The 26,823-nt window shown below is 38.0% G+C and overlaps 1 protein-coding gene across 1 annotated transcript in view; it reads right to left on the bottom strand.

Moving 5' to 3' along the window:
* The window catches only part of LOC117242500 (rho GTPase-activating protein 100F), a 51,976-nt gene that overhangs the window by 17,147 nt on the left and 8,006 nt on the right, over nucleotides 1-26,823 (bottom strand). The window contains exon 3 of the mRNA XM_033509219.1: nucleotides 24,637-24,880. Coding sequence (XP_033365110.1) covers nucleotides 24,637-24,855 — 219 coding nt within the window. The 5' untranslated portion in view covers nucleotides 24,856-24,880. The remainder of the gene's footprint in view (nucleotides 1-24,636; nucleotides 24,881-26,823) is intronic.

The following is a 26,823-nucleotide window of genomic DNA, read 5'->3' as shown; positions in this document are numbered from 1 at the left end:
TTGGGAAATTCGCGTATGAATGCGAGAATAGATTTATTTATGCTATTGATGATGTGTGCAGAAACAAAGCTCTGTATTTGGAAGATTTTTCTTCTAGTAGCAAATTCTTTTGAAAGCACGACTACTGATGCATAGTAAAATATAACCATTTGTTATCACAGTATACAGTAGAAAATACTCGTTTATCGTTAGATATACAAGAGAATATGCTCATAACGCTTACGTATGGGTACAAAGATGCACGGTGGAATATACTCGTACATCTTTAGAACCATTGTGGAAAATACTCGTTTGTTATCAGACACACAGTTGGATATACTCGTAAAGCATAAGCGTGTGCCTTGAAACACACAGTAGAAGACACTATACGTCGTCAGACGCACAGTGGAGTATACTAGTAAGGCATAGGCGTGTGCCTTGAAACAGACAGTAGAAGACACTATACGTCGTCAGACGCACAGTGGAATATACTCGTGAGACATAGACGTGTGCCTTGAAACACACAGTAGAAGACACTATACGTCGTTAGACGCACAGTGGAACATACGCGTGACGCATATGCGTGCGTCACTGAGTACAAACGTATTAATAAAGGGTATTACAACCTCGAACTTTGCTCTTTTTTTAATCAGTGAATATTAAACTATGAAGTTAAGAATAGAATGCTAATGAGGGAATTTTACAAAATTCCTCTTCCATAGATTACGAGTAGATACTAGTGAATTTCAGTATAATTATTTGTATCGAAATATGAATATTCACATATTTCAACAAAGCGTTTTCGAAATCATGCGGAACTGGATTTTGGGTCAGATACAAATCGAGGTCGAGCGAACACTCTGGAAAGCAATTCTCTTCCATATACAAACTCTGGGAACCAATTATTTTCTCATTATCCTTGCTCCTGGCAACCCGTGACGCAGCCAGAACAAAAATGTTGTCGTTTCCTAAAATAAAACGATGAAAATAAAACTTCTATTATAGTTCATTCAGAAATTACTATATCTTCTCTTATATTTATGGGATCAGAGTCACCGAAGTTTATTTAGGAATTTGTGTCATTAAATTCGTCAAACAGAATCAATAAATACCAAAATTCATTTAGAAATCATTGTACCAAAAGTGTCACTCAGAAATCATCTTCCATAAGATCGCGTTCAACAACCTGGTGAATTGTCTTACAGGCAGCCATTAATTTTTTTCAGTTTGTACCGAACAAGCACCGTGTTTGGAAAATAAAATTTCCTCTCGTTTTCCAGCCGTCATAAAAACCAACGTCTTTTTTTCTTTCCGAACGAAAATACAGGTCATCAAGGTCTTTTATTCTCTGTGTATTAGGCAAATTATTTCACGAGGAATTAATTTGAATGGGAGGTGGAGAAGGGAGGTTGGGCACTTTTTCTTCGGCGTGGCTGGTATTAGAGCGTGGCGTTTCATTGAGTTTCGAACGAAATTGTTGGCGCAGGCGTGACGACCTTTCCATAGGAACGGCCGGATTTTACGTGTCCTGAGCTGTGTGTCCACGCCTCCGCCTCGTGGATCCTCGTTTTATCGTTGTTTCAGCGTTTTAACGCGATTAACCGCGGTCCCGGTATCGAGAACCCTGTTGGATCGCTTCGCTGATCGCGACTGATTTTTCAATCTTTCATCGTCTCTTCATTCTATGTAACAAATCACGAAGCAACTAAGCTTAATACTGCTTTTCGACCTAACTTACACTGACCTCTCTTCATTTGGATTAGGTTAGGTTAAATTAGGTTTCTCAAGGGGACTCGCTATAGAAGAAAATTTGAAACTAGTACCATATATTACTGACAAAAGTAGATGTGAGAGTTTAACGGACTCTTCATTTACTTTGCGTCTGAGTTAGGTTTAGTTTCGGTTAGATTTATCAAGGGGATTCACCTTAAAGAACAATTCTTGGAAATAGTGTCATGGAACAATAGTTTAATAGATGTTTCACTTACTTTAGATTTGGGATAGATTAAGTTCCGTAAAAGAAAATCTCTCAACACAATGTCACTATACATTACTTACAAAATCATGCTTAGGAGTAGTCTAACATCTCACTTTCTTTAAGTTAGGTTAGGTTTCGCCTAGAAAGAAGATCCTTTAATATTGTATCATATATCATTGGTAAAAGCATATTCAAATATTCAAAAATAATGTGAAAAATTCTTCACCAAATTTAATCAAAGTATTAATAAATTTAATATGATCGAGAAAAGCAAAAAATAAAAAGCTGAAAGAGGAGATTTATAAATCATTTTGGTTTCGCTAATCGTTCACAGGAGCAGCGCAGTTTTAACGCAGCGTGAAGCGTTAAATGAATTACTTTCAAAGCTTCAAGTGGCTATTTCGTGGCTGACGGAGTGTGGAGAAGTGGGCAGCTCTGGGGTAGAGAGAGAAAGAGATTCGATGAAGGGTCGAAAAACGTGGAAGGAGGGCAGGGGGTTAGTCTAACGTCGAAACGTGTCCCGCTGGGCTGGATTCAAGGCGGCCGATTTACCGCGGTTCTGTTTCAATTTGGCACTGCTCCATTGGCTCTTTCTCGTTCAAATCAACCCCAATGGAGAATAAAATGAAACGAGAACATCGATACCAAAAATTACTTGAAAACTCCTTGATATGAACGTAAGTACCTGCTCTGACTAATGCTATTGTTATCAATGCGAGGCTTAGTCCAATACAAAATTATCAGTCCCGAATCTAAATTTGATATAAGCAAATTTTCTAACTATCGTTGATAGAACTGATATAGTGAAATTTTAAACCAAGATATCATGATAATTTTACAATCAGGTATCACAAATCATTTCTAAATTGATATTTTATTCTCTGTATGTAAGTACCAATCTTCAATATTTCGTAAATCTAACCTCAAATATTAAGTACGGTTTTGTAACACAGGACAGCAATAACGGTCGACTCTCTAACCTAAAAATGAAGAAACCCTACAAATTTTACGAACCAAACTTCAAACGCCAAACAAACCTTAGTAACATCCAATTTCTAACCTAAAAAAAGTACTCATATCAGCCTTCAAAAACCAAAATCAAGAAATCGGTCTTTTTTGCTCGATTAGATCAAACGATGAAAAACGATGGTGCAGTATGAAAATAGGTTGACCACGACAAAATATAGAAAATGTGGAAGGATGGTTGAAGGGTGCAGCGGGTAAAGGGAGGGAGGTAGCGTAAAGGTGGAACAGCGTAAAGCTACGCTGCTGCGCGTAGTAGCCCGGAAGTATCAGTAGTAAAACGTAGTAGTAAGTAGTAACGGCGGGTACGCAGGCGTACGCACGTTCGGCATCGTTCGGGGTCGAAAAAATGTACGGCGGTGGGAGAGATTCGAGGACGAAAGGGAACGAGAAGGAGGATCGCTTGTGGTCCACTGGAAGGAGATGTAGTGATAGTGGTGGGGATAGGTTGGGGTTATGGTGGGGAGAGTGGTGCTTGGGTGGTGGGAGAAAGGGGAAGTAGGACGGACAAGGACACCGGAGGAGAGGAATGGGAAGGTTGTGGTGGGATGGCCAGTTGATGAGAAAAGATGTGTAAAAGAAGAAAAAGAGCTCGAAGCGTGCATGGAAGAAGAAAAGATGAAAGACGAGGGGGAAAACTGAGTAAGGATAAATGAAGTATGCTTTGCAAGAGAGCAAACTGTGGAAGCTTAACCCATTAAGGACTTGTGGAATAATGCGTAAATGCTACGTTATTGGAAAAAGGAGATAGAATATATATGTGTTTTATAGAATACTAGATAAATCAGAGGTATGAAAGATGTTTCTATGATTTGAGAAACTAGGTGGTTACGGTGGTATAAATATCTTGACTTATGTATATGGAATTATAAGATATGGATAGACGAAAGTATAGTGAAGAAGGGGATATTAAAAATATTTTTGAAATTATCTTCCATAATCTCAATGATGAAACAAAAAATTCAATGAAATAATTTGTCTAACGAAAAAATAAGGATAAAATTTTGTATTAACGCGATCTGTATTCTTAATGGGTTAAAGAATGGCATATAAGGAGGAGGAGGAGGCGAGAGCATTCTTGGGAAAGAAGAATACCAAATGTTAGACCAGACTGGGCAAGAACAACTGAAGTATACTCAAAAAGGGACGCGAAGTATATAGAGAAAGGACGGACGGTACAAAAATTATTGATGTGTACTTTGAAGGAAGACAAAAGAGATAAAAGAGGATAGGCAAACACGGCAGGGGCAAAGAATTGGAAACGGAAAAATGGAATCCAGATAAAACAATGAAGAAATAAGAAGAAACAAAGTCGGGGTTCAAAGAAGAAACAAGAAACGATCCTACATGTAGGGAAAGGCTTACATGCACTCAATGTGATGTGCAGAACAATCAGAAGAATGTACGCTGGATGCCATCTAAAGAAAGACACATAGGTGGCTAAACTTTAGTTTGGAGTAGATTAACATTAGGTTCACATTTTGCTCTTTCCTAGTAGTGAACAAAAGAATCTTAGAAATATATAGGGATACAGTATTTGATCACCTACGTATCGTTTCAACATCCTATATAGCCGAAAAGAGACTACAGAAGAAATTAGACAGTCCAACAACAGGGGATAAGAAAAAGCGATCCAATTTCACGAATATCCAACGTAACGAAACCTATTTCTATACCTCCCAGAACAGAATCTTCCTAATCTATAACTATCTACGAAACCTTCTTCCACTATTACAAATGTGCCCGAAATACCTACAAAAGTGTTTGACCCTACATCGAAATTTAGTCAGCTACATATTTTCGTAACACCTTATATATGGGAAAAGAAGTTAAAGAAGAAACTAGGCAATCGAAAGACGGAGAAGGAGGGTAAGAAGAAGAAGAGACAGACGGAGCTACAGGAAAAATTCAGAAACAAAGGCCAGTCTGTACGAGGAGAGGGATGGATCCTGCAATACGATGCTCGGTCAACGCGCCTGCGTCTCACGATCCTGAAGTAGCTCGAACTGAACTGAATTCATCTACTGTGCACTCTCTCTCTGCTTCTACACACACGCGCGCACATAAACGCGCACGCGCCTGAACGAAGGTGTGTGGGTGGAGCCACACTCTTCTTTTTCACTCGGTCTCGAACCCTCTCTGTCCGGGTGTTTGACCACATTTCTACAGTGGGTCTCTGTGTGCGCGCGCTATCCCCCTCTGGAGGTCGATGCACGCCAGTGTGCACTCACTATATGTCTACCCGGTCTATGTACATACGGGAGTACGGTGAGAAGTACGTACGCAGCTAAGTACAGGGGGGCGCCTGTAGCCTGTATGTACGCAGCCAAGTACGTACAATACGTGACATATATTGCGCCAATGTACTAGCTTTTTACCAAGTTAATACGGCCTCTAAGCGAGCCGTTGATTGCAACAAAGCTGCGTGTCCAATTTTTTCCCTTTAACGGATTCATCGCGATTCCTCCACCTTTTTCAAGCTACTGAATAACTTGGTACTATTTACTGCCGAATAATTTGTGCTTAGAGCGGTTACAGACTCTTACTAGATCCTAGCTTTTTTAGCTTCATTTAGAATTTTAATTTTAGATGCTAGTTTTTGAAAATGGAGGTTCTAACGATAATATTAATAACCCCGATCGTAAATTACTCAGTTTCTTCGTTAATCTTTCGTGTCCTAAATTTATCTGAAAGATTTTTCCTTTGGTAGTACGTTTCTTCAAAGCAAATAGACGTCGCATATATTTGCGTTTCTAGACGCGGATGTGCTGAACCATTGTGTATAGGTTAGGGTCTACATGATTCTTAAAAATGGGAGTCCCAATTGTAAAGGTAATGCGAGCTCGGATGTGGGAAATGGGTAGGAGAGTCACCATAATTCTTTACAACCAATCAAATTTATGAAATAAAAGAAGCATTTGAGGTTTGTATTACTTAATGGTCCTCAGATTTTAATAAACTTGGAGATTGCTTTCTTTGAAGAGGTTATGTTTCAATGAAGTTTTATAAAACTTCCATATACGGTTACCGGTTTAAGTGGAATCTTTCAGCGAAGGACGAATGCAATAAAATTTTCGGCAACTCCTCTTCCACCATTACAATATACACATACACACACACATACTATTCTATTTATCTTGTTCCACTTTCACCAAGCATCGTACAGTTCCTCTTCAACTAGGTCACTTTTATTGAATTCATAAAATGCTTTTGGGAATTTAATATCGATTCCAACCACTCTCACACGATGTCAGGGATGCAACACTAGAATTAATCCCTTGAACATGCCTGTTCCAATTGATATTCCTTCGATATAGATCAAATGCTTCTACAATACGAAAATCACAGGAATTCAATGTCTGGAAATTGCATTATTTCAGCAGCAAAACATGTGACTAGACATCAATTTTTGCTAAGAGAAAAATGCAATATCTTAATTATTCTATTTTGGATCGTTTCTGCTAAATTTTGTAAGTTCATAACGATTTGCCCCAAATTGATCGTTCAACACTTTTAAATCTGGCGCTGCGACATATTTGACATAGCCTTTTTATTATGAAAAGTGACTTATTTCCGTGCAAAATGTCAGGAAACATTAAAAATAGCATAAATGATCGAGAAAAATATCGCGTATTCATCGATTATCGTTCTAGACATGAAACTCCAAACGAATACGGTCTCCCTAATGACGCAGCAAGTGCGTCATGCTTCTTTTCCAAACAGAAAGAAGTTTGGCTAACAAACTTTTCTACACTCGCATACAATGAAAAGTCATTTCACAACATTTCTGCAGCAAACGAATCATTTGCACGATTTCTGAGCTGCAGTGGGTCTGACCTCGAAGAAAAAAAAGTATTATACGAGGTATGCGTTACCAGAGTGCGTAGAGAGTAGGCGACATTAATAACCAGGGCACGAGCCACGGAGCAGTCAAACTTTCGCAATTAACAACGTAAATTGCTGGTAACCTTCTCGAATTGGCGAAAGAGGGGCATTTCCATAAATTAATAACGCCAGCCTGACATCGTCCTCGCGAATTGTAACCTTCGACTTCAGCAGCGAATCGCTGACCAAACTTTTCAGAATTTGTCTACCACTTCGAGGATGCGTTCTTCCTGCAAGTCGACTGGCAACTTTCGAGAAATTCTTTGAAACCAGCTAACTAATTATTACTTGCATAAACGAGCGGTTTTGAAACTGAGCGGTAGATGAACTTCTCGCTGAAGATTCCTTAGGTGGAAACTATTAATTATTAGTTTCATAAATCATAATAGCCATAGTGGTGTTGCGGGATTTGAAGTTGAAGGCTCGAGTGACAGGACATCGACCGATGTAAATATCTTCCATCTACAAGGATATGGCAAGAATAGCAATTTATTGTTTCATATGTTTTCGTTACAATTTCCACCTGCAAAATTGTAAGAATATGCAGGAGTACTGTAATAAATAAGAATAAATTTAGCGAAACTAATTGTAAAAATTTAATATTAAAAAAGACATAATATCAATTTAAAAGAATTTACGAAGTCAGATATGGAAAGAATTTATTAATTTCTCGAAAACAAAGGGTTATGCACTTAAACCTGTTTGGTACTGTTTTACCATCAACCTAAAACATGGAATGCACAGATAGGAAGAGAACACCAAGTCATTTGAGATTTCTCAGTTCTTGTCATTGTCTCATTAGGACGCAGCAAAAGGTTATGATTTTTTGAATAGGAATCGAAAAAAGAGACCAAGCTGAACATAATAATTGGAATAACAAATGAATTGAAAGCGAGTGAAAAATTTGTTATGAAATTTTCCAAGACTCAACGCGTATCGGAATAATATTTCTAAATACGATAATCACCTTCGTTCTATTTCCAACAATTCCCAAAAAAGGCTCTTCCTCGAAAGGAGAATTAACGTTGTCCAATCCATATACCAAAGATGTCTCTAACACTCAAAAGGAGTCTCCTAGAATGCGATTCCGATAAAAGGAACATTCTGAAGTGGGCTTTGGACAAGCCTGAAGAGAACTTTCGACTCCGTAGCGGAGTCGGTCACTCGGAAGATATCGGCCCCGGAATCGGCCATGGGAAAAGAAAGAGCCGCTTATTGGGTAATCCTGCTCGTCCGTGCACAAGCTACGCCTATAATCCTATCGAAGAAAAATACAGGAATATCTCCGTCTCTCCTCGATTTGCTACGCTCGAGAAAATCTTCCCAGTTACCAGGTTTCATGTAGCCACACATACCCATTATTTATATCCTATTCGTGATTCCATTGTTGGTATCACTGCAAGAAGAAGAGCCACACGCAACTTAACACGTGTTTCGTATCCACCATCGTTTCTTGACGCTTTACCGACCGATAGTCTATTAATCGGCTTTCTGTCGCCGACAATTTTTTTTTCATTATTTGAGCAGTAATTTGTTATTTAGTACCTTGCTCAGATGCGTCAGTCGCGTTGCTTTGTAAGCTCTCACAGTTTTATACCAATTTGAAAAACTTAGCGTTCGCGATGAACGAAAAGAATAGTATTGGAGAGGCTAAGCTAGCGGTCGGTAAAGTGTTAATCTCAGATTACATCGCATCATAGTTGTCCTCTTGTACGATTTTCCTGTACTTTTCTAGCGTCGGTCATTTTTATTATTTTTTTTATTTTAAAGGGACAACTCGTAGTCGTTTAAGCGGAAAGATTTACTCTTTCTCCGCTGTTCTTATGCAGAAGGATTTTTCTACTGTTAAACAGGGGCCACGTATAGCATCGTCACGTAGTAGAGATTTAACAAACCTGTCTACGAAGTTGTTTACAGTTATCCGTAGGGATTAGGCGAGAATTGATTTACGTGGACGCGGGACCAAAAGTTGTGCAGGTCCCGTTTGCCCGTTGTTACGCGTACTCTACGCGCGAGTGTCGCTTTCGGCAACTACGAGTGCACTCGTTCGTTTGTTCCGCGGCTGTTTCCGAAAATCACCGCCTCGCAAATTGTCCAACTTCCGTCGGCCAGACAGACACTTTGAAAATTAATTGTCCGGCGAGAGTGCACTCTCTCGACGCTTCGCGCCATATCTTTTTTCTTTTTCATCCGATTTCGTCGAATAATTGGAGAATCCAGGTCCCAAGTGTATTCCAAATGGCCCTTAATTGACGATGTCCTTATCGATGTTACTGATATATCTTCTACTTCCCAGTTATCGTAATTTCCCTTTGGCTCTGTCCCGTCAGATTATAAAAGTATCTTCCCTCCTTCGATCTTTTAGAAATTTCGCTGGAATAATCCGATCGTCAGAATAGAGTAACATTAATAACCGTATCTTCAATAAAAAAACTAACAAACGAACAAGCTGCTCATCCAATATAAAAGTTTGTAAAATATAATGGCGAGGGTGACGAGGTGGGAGAGACGTGCAAACATTCCAGCGAATTCACAGCGGCATAATGATATTTCCAGGGCTTTTCGTTCACAAAGGTTGTTGCACCGTCCCGCATAAAAATGCGCACAGTGTCCGCCCTCCAATAGGAACCCCCGTGCTCCAACTTTTCCAATAACTTGCGTGAAAGGACTGGCTAGGCAGGTGTATGTGTGTTCTTGTGTGTACGTAGGAGAAAACTAGCGTCGTTCTGGGGGTAGACCGAGGATTAAGCATGGAATTTTCTGCGGCAATTAGGTGCTCTATCGGTTCCCCGTGTCTCTTCGACGCCATTTCAAATGGTTTTTCAATTTAATCCTCTACGTGTAACTGTCTTATCTGGGATTTGTCGCCTTCCTTAAGATCCGTTTGACGATCGTGCTTCCACTTGCACCTATTTGTCTGCCATAAATAACCAGATAAGAAGGTGTATGGTAAATATAAATGCTAAGTGTATTTTCTAGTTAAACGGATGATTTTCAATTATTATGAAACTTTTATTTCTGTTGTAAACGTAAGAAGAACAAGGTACTTTGAAAGCCATTGTAATTATTAATTCAAACGCGTTTAAAACTTCATAATTAATTTATTCAAAAGCTCGAGCTTACTTAATGTTTCAAATGTATAGTGTTTTATAGCAGCTGGCAGTTGTGTTTGATAAATTTACCATTCTCTTCACTGTCACAAGTACCATTATTTATTTCTTGTAATGGATATACAGGGTGGTTAGTAACTGGCGGTACAAGCGGAAAGGGGGTGATTCTACGCGAAAAAAGAAGTCGAAAATATAGAATAAACATTTTTCGTTTGAGGCTTTGTTTTCGAGAAAATCGACTTTGAATTTTGGCTCGGTACGCGTGCACTTTATCACGTCTCGTTATAACGGATCTTACTGTAGATCGTTGTCTCGATGAAAAAATTAAAAAAAAAATAAAAAAAATTGTTATTCTATATTTTCGACTTCTTTTTTCGCGTAGAATCACCCCTTTGCGCTTGTTATTTTTTTTTTTTAATTTTTTCATCGAGACAACGATCTACAGTAAGATCTGTTATAACGTACCGCACGCGTACCGAGCGAAAATTCAAAGCCGATTTTCTCGAAAACAAAGCCTCAAACGAAAAATTTTTATTCTATATTTTCGACTTCTTTTTTCGCCTAGAATCACCCCCTTTCCGCTTGTACCACCAGTTACCAACCACCCTGTATATATAAATTAATGATTCACGAAAGGTAAGAGTTTAGATGGAAGTCTCATTAAACTTTGGAATGCCTTCCAATATTCTTCCGCTTTGCAGCCAGATTATACACGATGGAATTTTTTAATAAGCACATTTTCCAATGGAATTCACCAATAAAATTTCACCTTCGGTAAGATTGCCTCTCAGATTTATTACAGTGATTTCACACGAATCGTGATATGGTATTTCCACGTACAGTCCAATACCGTGGAAAATAAAATATTTTCCAATATTTAAAATTTCATCGTGCAATCTTTAACTATAACTTCCCGTGTCTTCTAAATGTGTTGCACAGTTTTAGCCAAAATATGGCTGAATTTCGTCAATGCGAGAACTGAAAGCTGAAAAAATTAACAATCCTCCAATGATCCCTCGAATCTTCCTTTGTTTCAACTAAATTTGTTTCAGCCGAAATATCCATTCAGTGAGAGCGTTTTAACGAAAATTTCAGCATCGTGAACGACTAGAAAGTAAGAAATAAGAAATTCTTCGATAATCCTCTTTAAATTTCCTCGTTTTCCAAATTTGTTACAAACATTTATACGCAACGTGCTCTCGATTCTGCACATTTTCACAGAAATTCTACCAACATAAAACGGTAATTAACGTTAATAAAAGTACTGATAGACAGTGAGAATAAAAAATAGTAATAATCACAGAGACGTCTATATGAAATATTGTCAAGGAATCGCCTGACTCTACCAGCCTTTAGGTCAAACATCCTGATTGATCAGATAGGAGGAATAATGGAGATACGTAGCAAGTTCATGAAATTGGGTGTAATTGGACGAACGTGAGTAATTCAATCCGTCGAAGCATCTCGGTCAAAGGTTATAGAATGATGTCGAGGATCGATCGTCGGTTTCTAAAGTAGATAACCGAGTGCCTCCGCTAAATGTCAAACGTGTGGCAAACCCTTTGAAAAGTTCAAGATCAAAAACGGCTAACGTTCATCCCGTTGATCTTATTGTCTTCGCTACGGATCGTGCATTATTCCTTTCTCTCTGATAGATCAAACTAAAAATCGAGGAGAGCCAATTTTTGGCTATAAAATTGCAGAACGAAGAACAGAAACTAAAATCTGTTGAAATTTATTTGCGATTAGGTTTTTCAAGGTAATGGAACATTTTTAGAATAATTGCTGCTTTCTCGTGGTTTCCCAGATTATCACAATTAATACGTTTGATTGGGATTCATGGTTTTGTAAAATTTCATTTGGTCCTAATCTTGGAAGCCGCATAAAATTTAGTATTTTGTCAACATTTGTTGACTGTTATAAGAATGTGTGATTTTGCGAAATCAGGTTTGAACCTAACTTTGTAAAACCCAGGAATTTCTTTAAAGCGAGAAGTTGTTATTTTTAAAGAGATACAGAGTGTAATTTGTTAATCAGAGTAATTTTAAGATAATTTTTCGGTGACACTGTGGTTGCAAAATCTGTCATAGACCGTGGCCTAAATTATTGGACATTATCGTTCGCAACCACAGCGCATATGTTCAATTCGACGCTGCACATTGGAGATAATTTGAACGTTCGCCGACGTCTCCCGTAATTACATTATCTTCCCGAATCAACCGGAATAAATTTAGTCGTATGCACGTTGACGTGGTTTATTCCCGGGCAATCACTCTAATTGTCTTGATTTTCACCATATTCTTGAGAACACTCGCCAATTAACTCTTTGAGTTTGCTTCTACGCAGTTATAAATATAAACCAAGTTGCTTACAATAAATAATGTATGAAAGAATTTTCTGTTACTTTTAAAATTACATGTAAATCAGATTCTGTCATTAATTGTACACATATATCCATACTAATTGTAGCTAAGTTTACATTACACTTTATCGTCAATTTTACAGGACCACAAGCTTAAACTAAGCTAAGATTGGATAATTACGTACAGTGATTAGACAAGAGAGCGTCACAAAATATTTTTTTATTGCTAAATTAGATTTAAACCAGAATTTGTCATTGATTACTATATTAATTTTTTATATTTTATTTGATTATAGCGTAGATTGCACTTTATCATCAATTTTACAGAACCACAGAATCAAACTAAATTAGTCTATACATTAGATTAGAAGATTTTGACAAGTGTATTCTACTTCTGAGAATTTTCTATTTCTTCCATAATCGGGTTTGAACAGACAACATTTTACAAAGAAAGAAATATGTAACACATGTTGATTAATTAATGCATAATTACTGATAGAAAATTCTGTAAAGTACCCTTATATATCAAGAGATTATATTTCACAAATTACCAATATGAAGATCAGACATTGGAAACATATTTTCAGAAGAAGAACTCAAAGTGTTGCTAAACCTTTCTGGATAAAAAATGATTGAAATCCTCCAAAGAAACAGAACATAAACAAATGTAGCTAATCGTCATACAGTATCAACTGGGGATCAAGGAATTACAGAGTGGCTCAATAATAAGCAAGAAAATCTAACATTTAGTAAGAATGAAAGGAAAAGAGAAAAAGAATCCACGATAGAGTCCACGTCTGTTAAACTCTGTGTCTGTAGTATCAAAGCAAAAAATCCTCCGGATTTCGCAGATACCTTTTTCACTTATTTCTTCATTTAACATGCACATCGCACGATTGACCCATAGCATTTTTTTCGCGATGCATATCAAAGATATCGGACACACAGCATTCCAGCGGAATCAACAGCCAACACATGTATGGAGAAGCCGAGAGAGACGAGACCAACGAGCCTGAAATGAAACGGACTTCTCTTCAAAGCCGAATATACGCGGCCCATTTACAATAAGCAGAGAAATCCATGTGGCTCTGTGTCCATTCGTGCCCCAGTCAGGATTATTTTCCCTACTTCATGCTCGTTTCTTCGTTTTCACTTTGTACTCTCCGATGGAGGGATAATCAATATATCAGATAGCTTTGAAATCCTTCTACTTTTAGACAACTAGTTTCTCCTTTTTTTTTATATATATAGAGAGAGAAATTAGCGAAAATTGTACTAATTGTAAATTGCAGCTTTATTTAGTAAACATTAGCATAGACAATTTTTCATCACAATAATCTTTCACTTAGTTTACATGAAGTCTCTCTTTTGTCAACTAAAGGTTCTACCATTCATAAATGTTATTTTACAGATTCTACTTTTATTTTTTAAACAAGCAAAGTGACTATGAATTCCACAAGTTACTATATTTCTAATTTTAAATCTAATGTTTCCTCATTAATTGATTTATTTTCTTGAATATCTCATCGAATAAAACCCTAATTCATATTTAGCCTAATTACTACCCTAATTCAAAGCCTTTACCCTAATTCAAAGATTATAGTGGATATAGGTGTGTTTGACCGAGTGTGCCAAGCAATGGAGTGTTTCAGAAAGAGGACCATAGAAATTAATCACACGGTTCCGAGTCTCTTTTCATAGACAACCAACAGGATTTATAGGCGAGAGTTAACATGGAATTGAGAGGGACAGCCGGGACTCATCTTTCTCGCATGGATTGTTTCAGCGATCGCTGTCACCGATATTTTTCCGTCCGCCGCGTGGAGTGCGTCCTTTCCTTTCCGTTCGATTTTGTGGAAAAATTTTTATTCAAAAACAATAATCCTCACAGTCGCCTGTGCCAAATCCGTCTCGTGCAATCGCAATTCCTTTTATGGGCAGGTATGCGAAACGTTTCAAGCATTTTCTATTCGACAATATACGATTTCAATATCTGGCTTGGTATTTTTAAATGCATTCTTCGGGATGCAGACATTACAACATATGAGATGCAGTGGCGAGTATATGGGCTGAAATGGGTTGCTACAGGAGTGTTATATCTCTAAGTGCAATATTAACACGAAATAATCGGGAAGAGCCGTGGAGAGTCGGGGAGAGCCAAGGAGAGACAGGGAGATCCGATTATGTGTTAACCCATTCATTAAGTCTTAGTAGTCTATGTCTGCTTTCTTGAGTTGAATGTATTGACCGTAAGTACAAAATTAAAGCGACATAATCGGGGAGAGCCGGGGAAAACCAGGGAGAGACAGGGAGAGCCAGGGAGAGACGGGGAGAGATGGGGAGAGCCAGGGAGAGACGGGGAGATCTAAATGTGGATTAAGTTACTGATTTTATTTTAGTAACATGTGTTTCGCTTTCTTAACTGGAATTATTCACTCTAAGTGCAAAATTAAGGCTACATAATCACGGTGACCCAGGGAGACCCAAATATGTATCAAATGACTAAAACGAGGTAACGTATGCGTCGATTCTAATATCCAGGCAAAGAATTCAAAATAATCTGATGGTTTTACAAGAAACTAAATTACCCAAGAACAGAAAATAATCCGGAAGAATTACAAATAAAAGCAGGAAGATTCAACTGCAGATTTCATGTCTCATACGCAGCAAATTTCGATCGTCAATCGCGATAAAACCACGTCTCTCAAATCCAATAGAAACTCAAACTGCAAATACCAAAAACTAATTTCGCCTAGAAAATTACTATGGTCTAAAACCCAAGTAAAAAACACTGACAATAAAGGCGCGCTAGTGTCGAGGAACGGGCAATGGGAACGGAGGGGTAAAAAATGGGGCGAAAACGTCGGAGGGTGGAAATGTCGGACGAAACGGAAGTCCCTTTGATTTTCAGGCGAGCCGCAATTATCCCTCTCGCACGTTCCACATACCGGAACTGGAGCAGTCGGATCGTTACGATCCCTTCTCTCTCTTTTTTTCAGTCCCTCATTCTCCTACCCTTTCTTTCGTGCCACCCCCAGCGAGCCCTCGTGGCCGTGGCTCACCGCGAAAACGCATGAAAAGATTCACGGAAAAGACTCTTGGGGAAGGATGCAGCCAGCCTGAGGGCACAAGAACTTAAAGAGGGCGTCGCAAGGAGAATGGAGATAGGCGGGGAGGGTGAAAAGGGGATAGATCGGTGGTAGCAATCGTGGAGACAATACCAGCCGGTTGAATGAGAGTTTCTTGTTTGTCGACGTCGACACGGACGTTCGACCTCATTAAAAATCACTCGTTTTCAGAGCTGATTCGGAAGGCCACGGTTAATCACCCGGGGGGAGGCGGGGGGCACTCGAAACGCCTTTTATCGGTCCACGTAACCCCCTTTGTCTTCGCACCCTGATCGTCTCTTCCGCGTTCCACGCTTTATCTTCAAACGAATCAGATCGGTTTTATTTGAGTAACGTGGAATTTTCGAGGTTTGGCGAATTTCTTTTGAGAATTTCTGCCACTGCAAGTGGCTTTTGAATTATTGGCGTTTGCGTATTGAGCGTTTGCAGGTTTAGGTATTTCAACTTTGAAGCATTTGAGCGATTAGGTTCTGAGATATTGGAAGTTTGAAAAAATGTTATTTGATATCTTGAGATGCGCTGGATGCTTTGAGAATTTAGACTTCTCAATTCTGAGATGCCTGGATGTTTGTATTGTAAGAAGTTTAGATTTGAAGAAGATATTGCCATTCGAAGCGTTTTATTTTACATTTAGGTCTTTCATTGAGATTGTATCAGCTTACAACTTGAAGAATTTCAATTTGTATTTGCATCTGTGAACTTGAGAATTTGATTTGATTTTGGATCTCTGAAATTTGGTATCAAAAGTACCCATCCAAAAGTAATATCGCTTCGACATTTATCTTTCATATCGAATAATATTTCTCCCGATACACAATGGCTATTTAATATTCGCTAGTAGGATACGATAAAAATGAAGACAGTTTAACGATAACATGATTGATTTTGCATATAGAATCGTGTGTAATAATGGCTAAAGGGCAGATAGTTTCGAGCTACCGGTTAGAAAACGGATAGTCCCCTATCGATAGCGACGACCCTTCATCGGTTTAGCATCGACACGAAAAGTACATGCACACGAAGCATTCGATCGGGTACACACAACCCCACACATATTCGAGAGGATAGTAACCGGGTGGTTGATCGTGTGCGAGGCGTCCTTTAGCGGCCTTCCGCCACCCTTCTTTTCCGGGTCACCCGTTACCCTGACGAGGGAGGTTTCATAATTGAGGACCAATTGTCGCGTCGCGGCTATGCTGTCGTTCAAACCGAATGAGAGGAGTGAAGTAAAGAGGCTGGAAAAAGAGAAGAGCCACGGAGGAACAAGGAGAGTGAGAAAGATCTAACTACGGATGAAGTTGATCAAGCTTTGGCGAATTCTGATTTACTTCTTTATATCGAACCCTTTAAGCAAAATGTAAAACAAAAATCCACCTATTAACTAAGTTTCTATGACTTGTGATTTGCTTCCTTAAGTTAAATTCCTCATTCTAAGTACCAAATTAATGCGAAATGACCAGGGAGAGCCAGGGAGAGCCAGGGAGAGCCAGAGAGAGCCAGGGAGAGCTAGGAAGCGACAGGGAAATGCAAATATGGATTTATCTATTAATTGAGTTCCAGAGGCTTGTGATTTGCTTCCCTAAATTAAATTCTTCACTTTGAGTTAATGTCTGAATATTGAATATCTTGTTGCAATAATTTTATTAGCACCCTCCATTAATTTCAATGAATATTTGTTTGCCGCTTTGTTCATCTCTTGAAGTCATTTAGTTCAAGTTAGTCGCACCTGTTTGGTTAGCAGTAATGATTCTGGATAATTTTTAGCTCGGTAAGGGACATCAATTGTTGGGAACAACGGCGAGAGAACGGAAAGGGCAGAAAGGGCCACGGAGACCAGCGAAAGATAATTAGATATTGATTTCGCATTAGAGCCGCGTTAAGATGGACGGCTATTCATTAACCTGTTATAACGGAGGGGTCCTCGTTCATTGGCCGATCTATTAAAATCAAAGGATGGTCGAGACCTTCTGCATATTACTCGCTCGTCCAACCTTCTTTCTCTTCACAACCTTTCCCCCTTTTCTCCCTATTCTTTTACCATTCCCTTTGAAAAAGACTGTCTCCATTGTCTCGAAATGCGACTGCCTAACCACCAGGTTTTCTTGTCCCTGGTGATGAACTTTACTCGGAAATATACGCGTTCAGAGTTACAATTTTCTTTTTGGAAACTTTTTAAATTACGTATCAGGCATGGAAATTAATTCGACACGTTCTCCTTAAATTTTAGCATTTTTCTATCCTTTGAGGATTGCACGATATCTATTAATCTTAATGTTTGGAAAATACAGTATGTGACATAACCTCAAATAGTATTGATAGACAAGATGGCGTCTGACAAGGTTCATATTAGACATTGTATACTTTTCGCTTCCTTCCGAAATTAGAAATTTTGGAAAGCATATGTTAGTGAAATCGATAAATAAGAAATAAACTTATGTGAAACATAACTTCGAATTAATTTCTCTATTTAATAGAAATTTTCTTCTTTCTTTGAATTTCCTCTATTCTTATATTTTATCTACACACGAAGAATTTTTTAGCGTTATGAAATAAAATATTTATCCAATATTCTATGGTATTTCAGGTCGAGTAAATTCCATGGAAGTGGGACTAGAACGAAATAAGAATTCTCGACGAGAAAAAGCTTCATTGTAGCGAAGCAAATCGCCGGATTGCAATGTAAAGCAGTGGTACTTCTTTCCCGGAATGGCAATCTAATATTTAAATCTTCCTGGAAGTAAGGTAGCTCGAATCGAACGCCCCGGGTGTTTCACGAGAAGATTCGTGCGAAGTACATTGTCGTGAAGGCTAAACCACAATTCTACGTACGATATTTTTAACAGTTCCACGTTCTTCGCTTCACCGTTTCTTCCGTTAAGTAACCTAAGACGAAAAAAGGGAAAATACCATTTTTTGAAGTTTCTTTTAACATCTTTAAAATCTTTCTAAAAACAAATTTAAATTTCATACACTTTCTAAGCGTCCATTAACATAAAATTAATCATATCAAATTATGTGCCCTCCCCTAAAATCATTCAAATTTTATCCCAGCTATGTTTTACTAAAAATGTTATTATTTTATTTTCATTATATATAAAATAATTGAAATGGTTTTAGTTATATCTTTCACCCTGTATATATGTGTCACTATCTTTTTAAGACTTAAAGAAAAATATAGAAATCAATTGTACCGTATTCATCAAAAGGAACAGGTCAAAAGCTTCTAAAATATTCAGTGGGCCAATTATCCCCAAATATCGACCAATTAACGCAAGCAACTATTAAAAAACCATTATGCGCTGAAAGGACGACGTGTTCATTAAACACGAGCTACGCAGAAATTTGTTACTCATCGCGTGTCCCTGATCGATAGCGGCGCTATTGATGTCGATAGTAGATGAACGAGCCATAATAAGCCAGCATTCTGGATAGGCGAAAAGTGGTAATTGTTTTTGACACGTATTCAATGATGTCTTTCAAATTTCTACCACCAAATTTCTTCATATATCTTTAAATATCTCTGATATAAAAAGAGATAGACGTTTCAATTGAAAGCCAAATTAAAGTTCGTAAAAAACTGAAAAGAAAATGTAGAATAAAATTTTTTCGTAGGACAAACTGTTCTTGAAAAAATTGGATTGAGAAAAACTGTGCGTATGCCAAACAGCTTTCCCTTGAATCGTTTCAATGAAAAAATTCTTGCTACATTTTTGATATAGCTTTTGGCGTACAACTGATTATTTAATTTAAACCAGATGCACGATATATCGTATAATTATATTACTTGAAATCTTTTTTCTGCAATACGGATTCTTGTATTACAACGTGTTCCAAAAAGAAATTTGGGTCGTGGCTGAATCATTTACTCAAGAAGCAGACGGATCACATCTAAATTTGCAGCATATCGGTTGTACAACCGATTTTCCAATGGGAATGCAATCTAAATATACGATTTGTCAATGAAGGTTTCTGTTATAGACGAAAATATACGTCGTGCTCTATATTCTTATTTCTAAGTGTAAAATCAAATTTTACGCGTCATCGACGTTGTTAAATTTTTAATAAATGTAGTGACTAGTTTCTTTTATAAATAGAACGTTTCTTTTATATAAGTAGGACATTTTCTCTGAATTTTTTATTTGCGAATGGAGAGAAGTATCTTTGCAGATTTTAATTGACCAAAGAAATAAATTTATAAAGAAACAAAAAATTTTGAATTATAAATATTTACAATAAAAAAGCTGCAGATTACAGCATGTTTTTTTACAGATTACAACAAAATTTCAAATTAGAAAAGTTTTAAAAATGATAAAGTTTCGTATTATAAAAATTTAGAAGTATATAAGAATGATAATAAACATTATAAACGTTAAGATCGTGATTTCTTTCGAGACACCGGTTATGCCACGGCCATCCTTACGAAATATCCGTATCGCGTGCTCGATCGCACGTAATGTACTCCAACTGCAACGACTACAACGTCGAGTTTTCGCGGAAGCATGCAAAATATTCGAGCTGTCGACACGCGTGATACGCGGAAGGAACGTAAAGCCGGCTTCCGGAAATCTACACGCCGGCTTATGGAAATACATCAAGCCGGAACTGGCTTTTACAATGTCAGTTATCTACTTCTTGTCATCAAAACCAAATTTGTCCCTAGAATAATCCTAGGGATCCCTAGAAAGTTATAATAAAATTCTAACCAATACTTAACTGTATTGCTTCATTCTCCTTTCAAATTTCAACGATTGAAAAATCTGCCATATTTTACAAGTAAAATTGATTTAATAACATTTATGCCAAAAAACTTTCTGTCCAAATTTGTAAAAATTACCGTGCCAACAAAATAATTTTGTGCTTAATATTTTATATCATGAAATTTGATAATTCGAAACTTTTTAATTTCTGGTTTTTATTACTTTTTTTTCATCGAAAAAGTAGAATCGAATTTTGACGAAAGTTTTCGACAGAAAATGGCGTCTATACAGGGAGAGAAAGTTTTCCTACGGAGTTTCTGATCGTGGAAGAGCAGAAGCGCCTAAATGACATCGTTTATTATTTTAATGACGTCATTAGTGGAATTTAAATAAACTTGTTCGCGAGCCACTTCGTCCCGTGACAGTTTTATTCGTCGTTGCCACGACATTTGGCTATTCTCGCTACATTCGCACCGCCATTAGTGTCTTATTTTTCCTCTAGCATCCTCCCACAACTATTTTATCGCATTCACACTCAGTCACAGAAGTCCACGTACAACCATCAATCTTTCTCTATCTGATTTATCAAACGAACCTTAAAAAGCATTTTATCGCTAAATTGTTTATATAGTATTTTATATCGGGAATTGGTTAATTAAAAAGCGATGTTTTCAATTTTGAATTTTCATAATTAGAAATTTTTTTATTCCAAATTTTTATAATCCAAAATTATCCGATTGTAAATTTTTGTAATGCAAAAATTTGTCTAACTTTTTCCTCTTAATAACTGTAATATATCGTGTGAAATTAACTGAAAATAATCGCTTCGTTGTAATTTCCTGACTTTAATGAATATACACATGTGCAAACTTTTGGACCAGGTTGTACAAATGGCGAGGACAAGAAGAGAGAAAAAAAGTGCTGACTTAATATTACGGATTAATAAGTTGATCAGAATATTCGCCAACAATAGAGGAAGCACGGGAAAATTCCGGCGGAAGCGTTGAAATTGAACGCTTTGAGCTTTAGGTTGGCAACGGACGGGGGATCCCCCTTCACACTGTCGCGATGCTTTTGATACCTGCTGAAGGGAGTATCCCCCTTTGTGCCAGTGTAGCACTTTTAACACTCTCTCCCTCTGGGAAGGGTCTCCACACAGCCACTATGAGCACGCCGTTTCACGCTAGCATGGTGAAAAGTTTCCGAGCTCACCATGGAACGTGGCCCCGGAAACATGCTCGATATTCGCTGGATGCCATGGTTCACGCTTAACCCTTGGCATATTTACCAAGATCAGGTCAAACAATATACGTATATAACCCTACGGTGCTTATCTAAAATTGTTTGATATATAGTACCAGCAATCTTACAATGAATTTTATTCCTGATTTTTAAATTTCTATTTTTACTAAATAGAAGAAGATAAAAGATCAATTAAAACCTATCAGAAATTGATCTTGCTACCATCGACCAATGAATTAACCAAATTGTCTAACAAAGGATCTCCTATCAGGGTTCCAGAAACCCTTCATCCAATATATTATTATTATAGATTTTTAGCATTTCCTATCCCTCTTTTTTAATACATAAGTCACCCTATACGAAGATTAACCAGTAATAAAGCAATAACGAAGATGATGGCCTTAAACTCTACAAACTTTAAACTCTAAAAAATAAAATAAACTCCGATGCAAATAAAGCTTCCACAACGTTTACGATAAATTGGCCGAAATTCCTCAGGAGAGGAGTATTCGTCGTGGGAACCAGCGAGGAACACAGTTGGCCCTACCCTAATCTAAAACGAGGATAATCATACTTGATAAAACTTAATCAGCAACGCGGTGGGTTTAATAAAGCGTAAACGCGGTAGATAATAAACGTGAAATAATAGATGATGAAATCTGCAGGCTAGATGAAACGTTTCCAGGCCGTGGGCAAACTGTGGGGTTGTTTTCGAGTGGAACAATATAAAAATGACGCGGCATAGCTGTGCCACGTATTCTGTGCCAGGACGGGCGTCGTCTTTTCTTTTCCACCCTGTCCACCCCATTGTCTTCGCTTCCCAGTGAACTTGTGCACATGACTCGTTTTCAAAAGACCATCTCCACGCTCGTCATAGGCACGTCAAGAAGCGAAGCAAAGTCGAAGGACAGGGACATATTTTCATGGTGAATTATCCTGGAATTATATTGTTCTTTAGACTATTGTAGTTTTGCTAGGTTGGTGCGTTCTATATGGAACTTTGCCTTTACCAAGTTTAAATTCACCGGGCCAATGTTAACCATGATAGCTTTTAAAGGTAAACCTATAACCGAGTCTAAGCTTTTGACCTATATTTTCACAAATCCTTGAAACGATGTCAATCAAATTTTGATAGAGTGCTCTATTAATAGCGCTAAATGAATCGAATACCCGGGCTTTTCCATAAAGCTCGCGGAACAAAAGATCGTATCCAATATGTACAGAAAGTTCGTACGATTCTCTATGAAAAAGATTGATTAAACTTATTTTCTAATCCATTTATCTATTCTATTCATTTATCCACGTGGAACTGGAATTAGTGTGTTGTATAAGCTAAAAATTTGAACAGACGATAGTACAATGGAGATGGAATATCTTCTAATTTAGAATTAGTGTAAGAATTAATATAACTATAATTGAAAAATTGATTCCAAATTCTTGGCCAATGGTATACGGCTGTATAAAGCTTCTAAAATGTTCCAATACGCTATATTTTCATATGGTATTTAATCACCAAGTACAGTAGCGAATTTAGTATGGAATCTTATGAGACACATCGCGTCTCTATATTCTGATTTTCAGAGGCATCGGCAGAAACGCGAGGTAAATAATAATCATCGACAGTTGGTGCGATGATTTGGACGAGAAATCAATCGCGGAGTTGCACACGTTTATTTGGTTGGTCCTGCATCATCGGTTGGAATAGAAAATAATGGCAAGCTGCCGGATATTTGTGGGCGGGAGTGTGACAAATATATATGATAAAAGCCGAGCTGTTCCGCTCCGTATCTCGATATTGATTTATAACGGGCCGATATTCGCCAACCGTATATCGGAACTGTGTTTTCGATTTCCATGTAACGCATTCACCGAAAATTTGATATTTCACTTCGAATATCAATAAGTATATTGAAGCCAAAAATGTACAAGCCTCTGACATCATTGTGCCTAGGAATAATTTCTACACAAAAAACTGAAAATATTTTGGTATTTTTTTCCTGACAGAAATAGGTTTCTCATTTAGGAATTTTCCCGTTTCAGGTTTTTCCGATTTCGGCTTTTTGTCCTAGATCTTTCATTTTTGGATTTCTCTTATCTTGGATGTGCCCCGGCTTGGGCTTTTCTATTTTAGATCTTGCCGATCTGTAGTTTTCTTGTTATATTTTTATCTCCTACCTGAAATTTCATACGTGACGCTTCCTAAGAGAAAATTTAAAAAATTTTGAAAGAAATTTCAAGAAAAAAAGTTTATAGCTAAACTTAAACTAGGATATAAATATCTACATTTCCTCATAGTAAAATCCTTAACACTGGCGCTATTTTATAACAAAATATTCCTAGAATGGCTCTCCACGGTTCAGACTTGGGGAAACATCGTTCAACTTTCTCATTACCTGGCAAACACGCTAAAATTACATCTAAAATGAAACAAGAACCGTTTCCAAGGAAACGGGATGGTCTAATCATCGTATGGATCTAAATAAACATTGACGATGAGGCCACGTGGTGATAGGATTGTGTAACTGGACCATGCTCGTGGGAGCACGTGACATTAACCCGATTAATCTGATTTCACAGATGCAATCGTGTCCAGGTGGTTCGATGGACGCAGCCAGTGTAAATTGAATCCAGTAATCGAAGACACGCGGAAGTACACCAATCTACCATTCTCTTGCTTGCTCTCCTATTGTGATACTATCACGAGTCCTAGATTCTTACTGTTATTTATATAGACCATCCTTATATTCTAGATAATAGATCTTGCCAAATTTGGAGTTTTCAATTTTGGGGCTTTCTATTTAGGATTTTTCCCAATTTGGAAACTTTTAATGTGTACCTTTCCTCCTGCAACTTTCCTGCTTTAAATGTACCCAATTAATTAGGACTTTACTACTTTCGACTGTCCACTTTTGGATCTTCCTATATTTTGATTGGCCAGTTTACAATTTCCCCAACTTTAGGTTTCCTTAATTTTGGATCTTCTCAATTCACAGATCTCATTGTATGTTACTAAAATAATACGCGAGCGTAGGCAATTAGGAGGTTCGAGTGGTAATCGACTGAAACGGCTTCACTTCGAAGCTATTAACTTCGAACTTGATCTCAGCCCCATCAGCCGAGGATGAGTCCCTACAGTTCCATGCAAAGCGGGTTTCCTTGGCTGAAGTACCAAGGGTGTTGCAGTTGTAACGAGCATGCAATCCTGAAGGGTTGAACGATGCTTGGTACTCACTTTTCTGCGGCCGCAGCAGAGCATGGCTGCTGCGCTGCAGCTGCGGCGAGCCGTCGACGAGAGTTGAGGCTGATGACAGACGTAGCTGAGTCGTGCGCCCCCTTCCCGCTGCAGCTGCACCACGCGCACCTGCAGCTGCACCTGCTCCCGCTCCCGCTGCCCTTGACCGACACCGACTCGACCACCGTACTTGATGCGCACGTGTTTTCGCCACTGCATGAGTTCGGTGCGTCATGCCCTCTTCCTGAAATTCAATCATCGATTAGTAAAAAGGCTAATGATTCGAGGAGGATCGGTTGGGGACTAATTTTGAACAAGGATAGTGGGACGTAACAGAATTATCTTTGATTAGAGGGATCTCAGGACGTGGTCATTTGGCAAATCGGTAAGTTTGGAATTTCCAAGTTTCAACGTTGTCAAATTTCGGAAGGCCCAAATTTGGAAATTTTTTGATACAGGAATTCTAATCTTCCAAATTTCCAATCTATCGGTCTTTGGAGTTTTTGGAAACTCTAACATTCCGAAACTTTTGACGTTTGGGTGCCAAGATCCTGAAATTTCTAAATCTTCAAATTAAATCTTTGAACATTCAAACTGCAGAATTCTCAAATTTCTGAATTTAATATTTAATTTCCTATAAAAAGTCTCCAATCGTCCTGCTGTTTTTTTCTTCGGCATTTAAACAACACCTTGCGGCTAGGCTCGTGCTACGGCTAAATCAGTTTCTTCGAGAAGCCGGGAGCCTGACCGCAAGAATTAATTAATGAACCACGAAGGCTAAAGGGTGGGTGGGAATTTCGGAATCTTCATGTGCTCTCGGCACGACACACAAGGCTATCAAAAGCAATCACCGTTACGTAACACGTCGTTGCTAAAAGGCTTCCATAGGGTGTTGCCGTACGGCTAATGCACTTTGTTAGCAGAGCAGCCTCGTAGTCGCAAATTTTTGCTGAAGCTAAGGATGCCAGGAGTCGCCACCCATTCCTTACCCCTTGGAAAAGCAGGACAGATCGATCGATACGTACCGGGTGGGGGTAAAGAGAGGAACGCACAGGCTGCATACTCCTACTACACATTAAACGTCTCTATAATCTTCACCATACGTTCTGGGTATCCTGACACCATGAGCAACCATACACCTTCGCTGCTTGAAAACTTTTAACATGACACCGTCAGTTCTATCCTTCTTCGTTTATGAAGCTACATGTTTTCAAGAATTATACTCTTTTCAATCAACTATACTTTTAACGAACATACTTCTTGTCCATTCATAGTTAATTGCGAGATTAAAGAGACTTTCGATGAAAAATTATTTTCCTGTGCAAACTTTATTATTATTGATCTAAGCCAAGAGCCACGTTTAATCGATCTGTTGATCTAATCTTAAGCCATGTACGTGTAATCCATTAACAGGCAATATGTTTTATTAGATATACGTATATTCGTTTCTATTTCGAAACTTTCGATTCCTCAAATATATGAACCCTCCAATTTCTGAATTTTGAAACTTTCCTAATAGCCAGATTGTTTGATTTCTAATTATATTTCCTATAAGTTTCAATCTCTTTGAAATGGAAATTTTCAAGAACAGTCCCTATACTAAAACGAGAGAACCCAATAAATAGATAACTGGATAAGTCGAGCAAACAGCATAGTAATAAAACCACGAAATTGAACGCTGAAACTCATTAGGCTTAGACAGGTTACGAAACCAATTTGAGGATCGTAACACGAAGGTTTCGACGTCTACGACAGCTGATAGGTGACTGGCCGGAATCACTAGACTTTTTACTATCACTTCCCTGAATCAGGCACGTTCAAGGTTGCCCTCCTAAAATCCCTATTTGCTGTTCCCATTTTATCACTAACAACTGTTGTTTATATTGCCTCGGTGAACCTTATTTGCTATTGATATCCTCCACGCGAGTACACTTGATTGGAGAGAAGTTTTTCCCTTTCATTCTACTGTTTAGAGTTCTCTTCAACTGGCGATTCTGCCTATCCTTGGGAATTTTCCAAGTTAGAATGGCGACAAAAATGTTAGAATGTGGTTAGTAAAGCGAATAAAACAAAAGCAAAGGGAAATTATTAGAAAGAGAATTTTTCTGACGGCTGAAGTTTTGTGAATTTTCTCGGAATTCTTATCTAGTACAAAATGTTTAATCTGTAGATTCTGAGAATAAAGTT

This window comes from Bombus vosnesenskii, unplaced genomic scaffold, assembly GCF_011952255.1.
Source record: "Bombus vosnesenskii isolate JDL3184/JDL3185 unplaced genomic scaffold, Bvos_JDL3184-5_v1.1 scf7180000016274, whole genome shotgun sequence".
Lineage (NCBI taxonomy): Eukaryota > Metazoa > Arthropoda > Insecta > Hymenoptera > Apidae > Bombus > Bombus vosnesenskii.
Note: the sequence above shows the minus strand (reverse complement) of the source record. Positions and strands in the feature narration are given on the sequence as shown.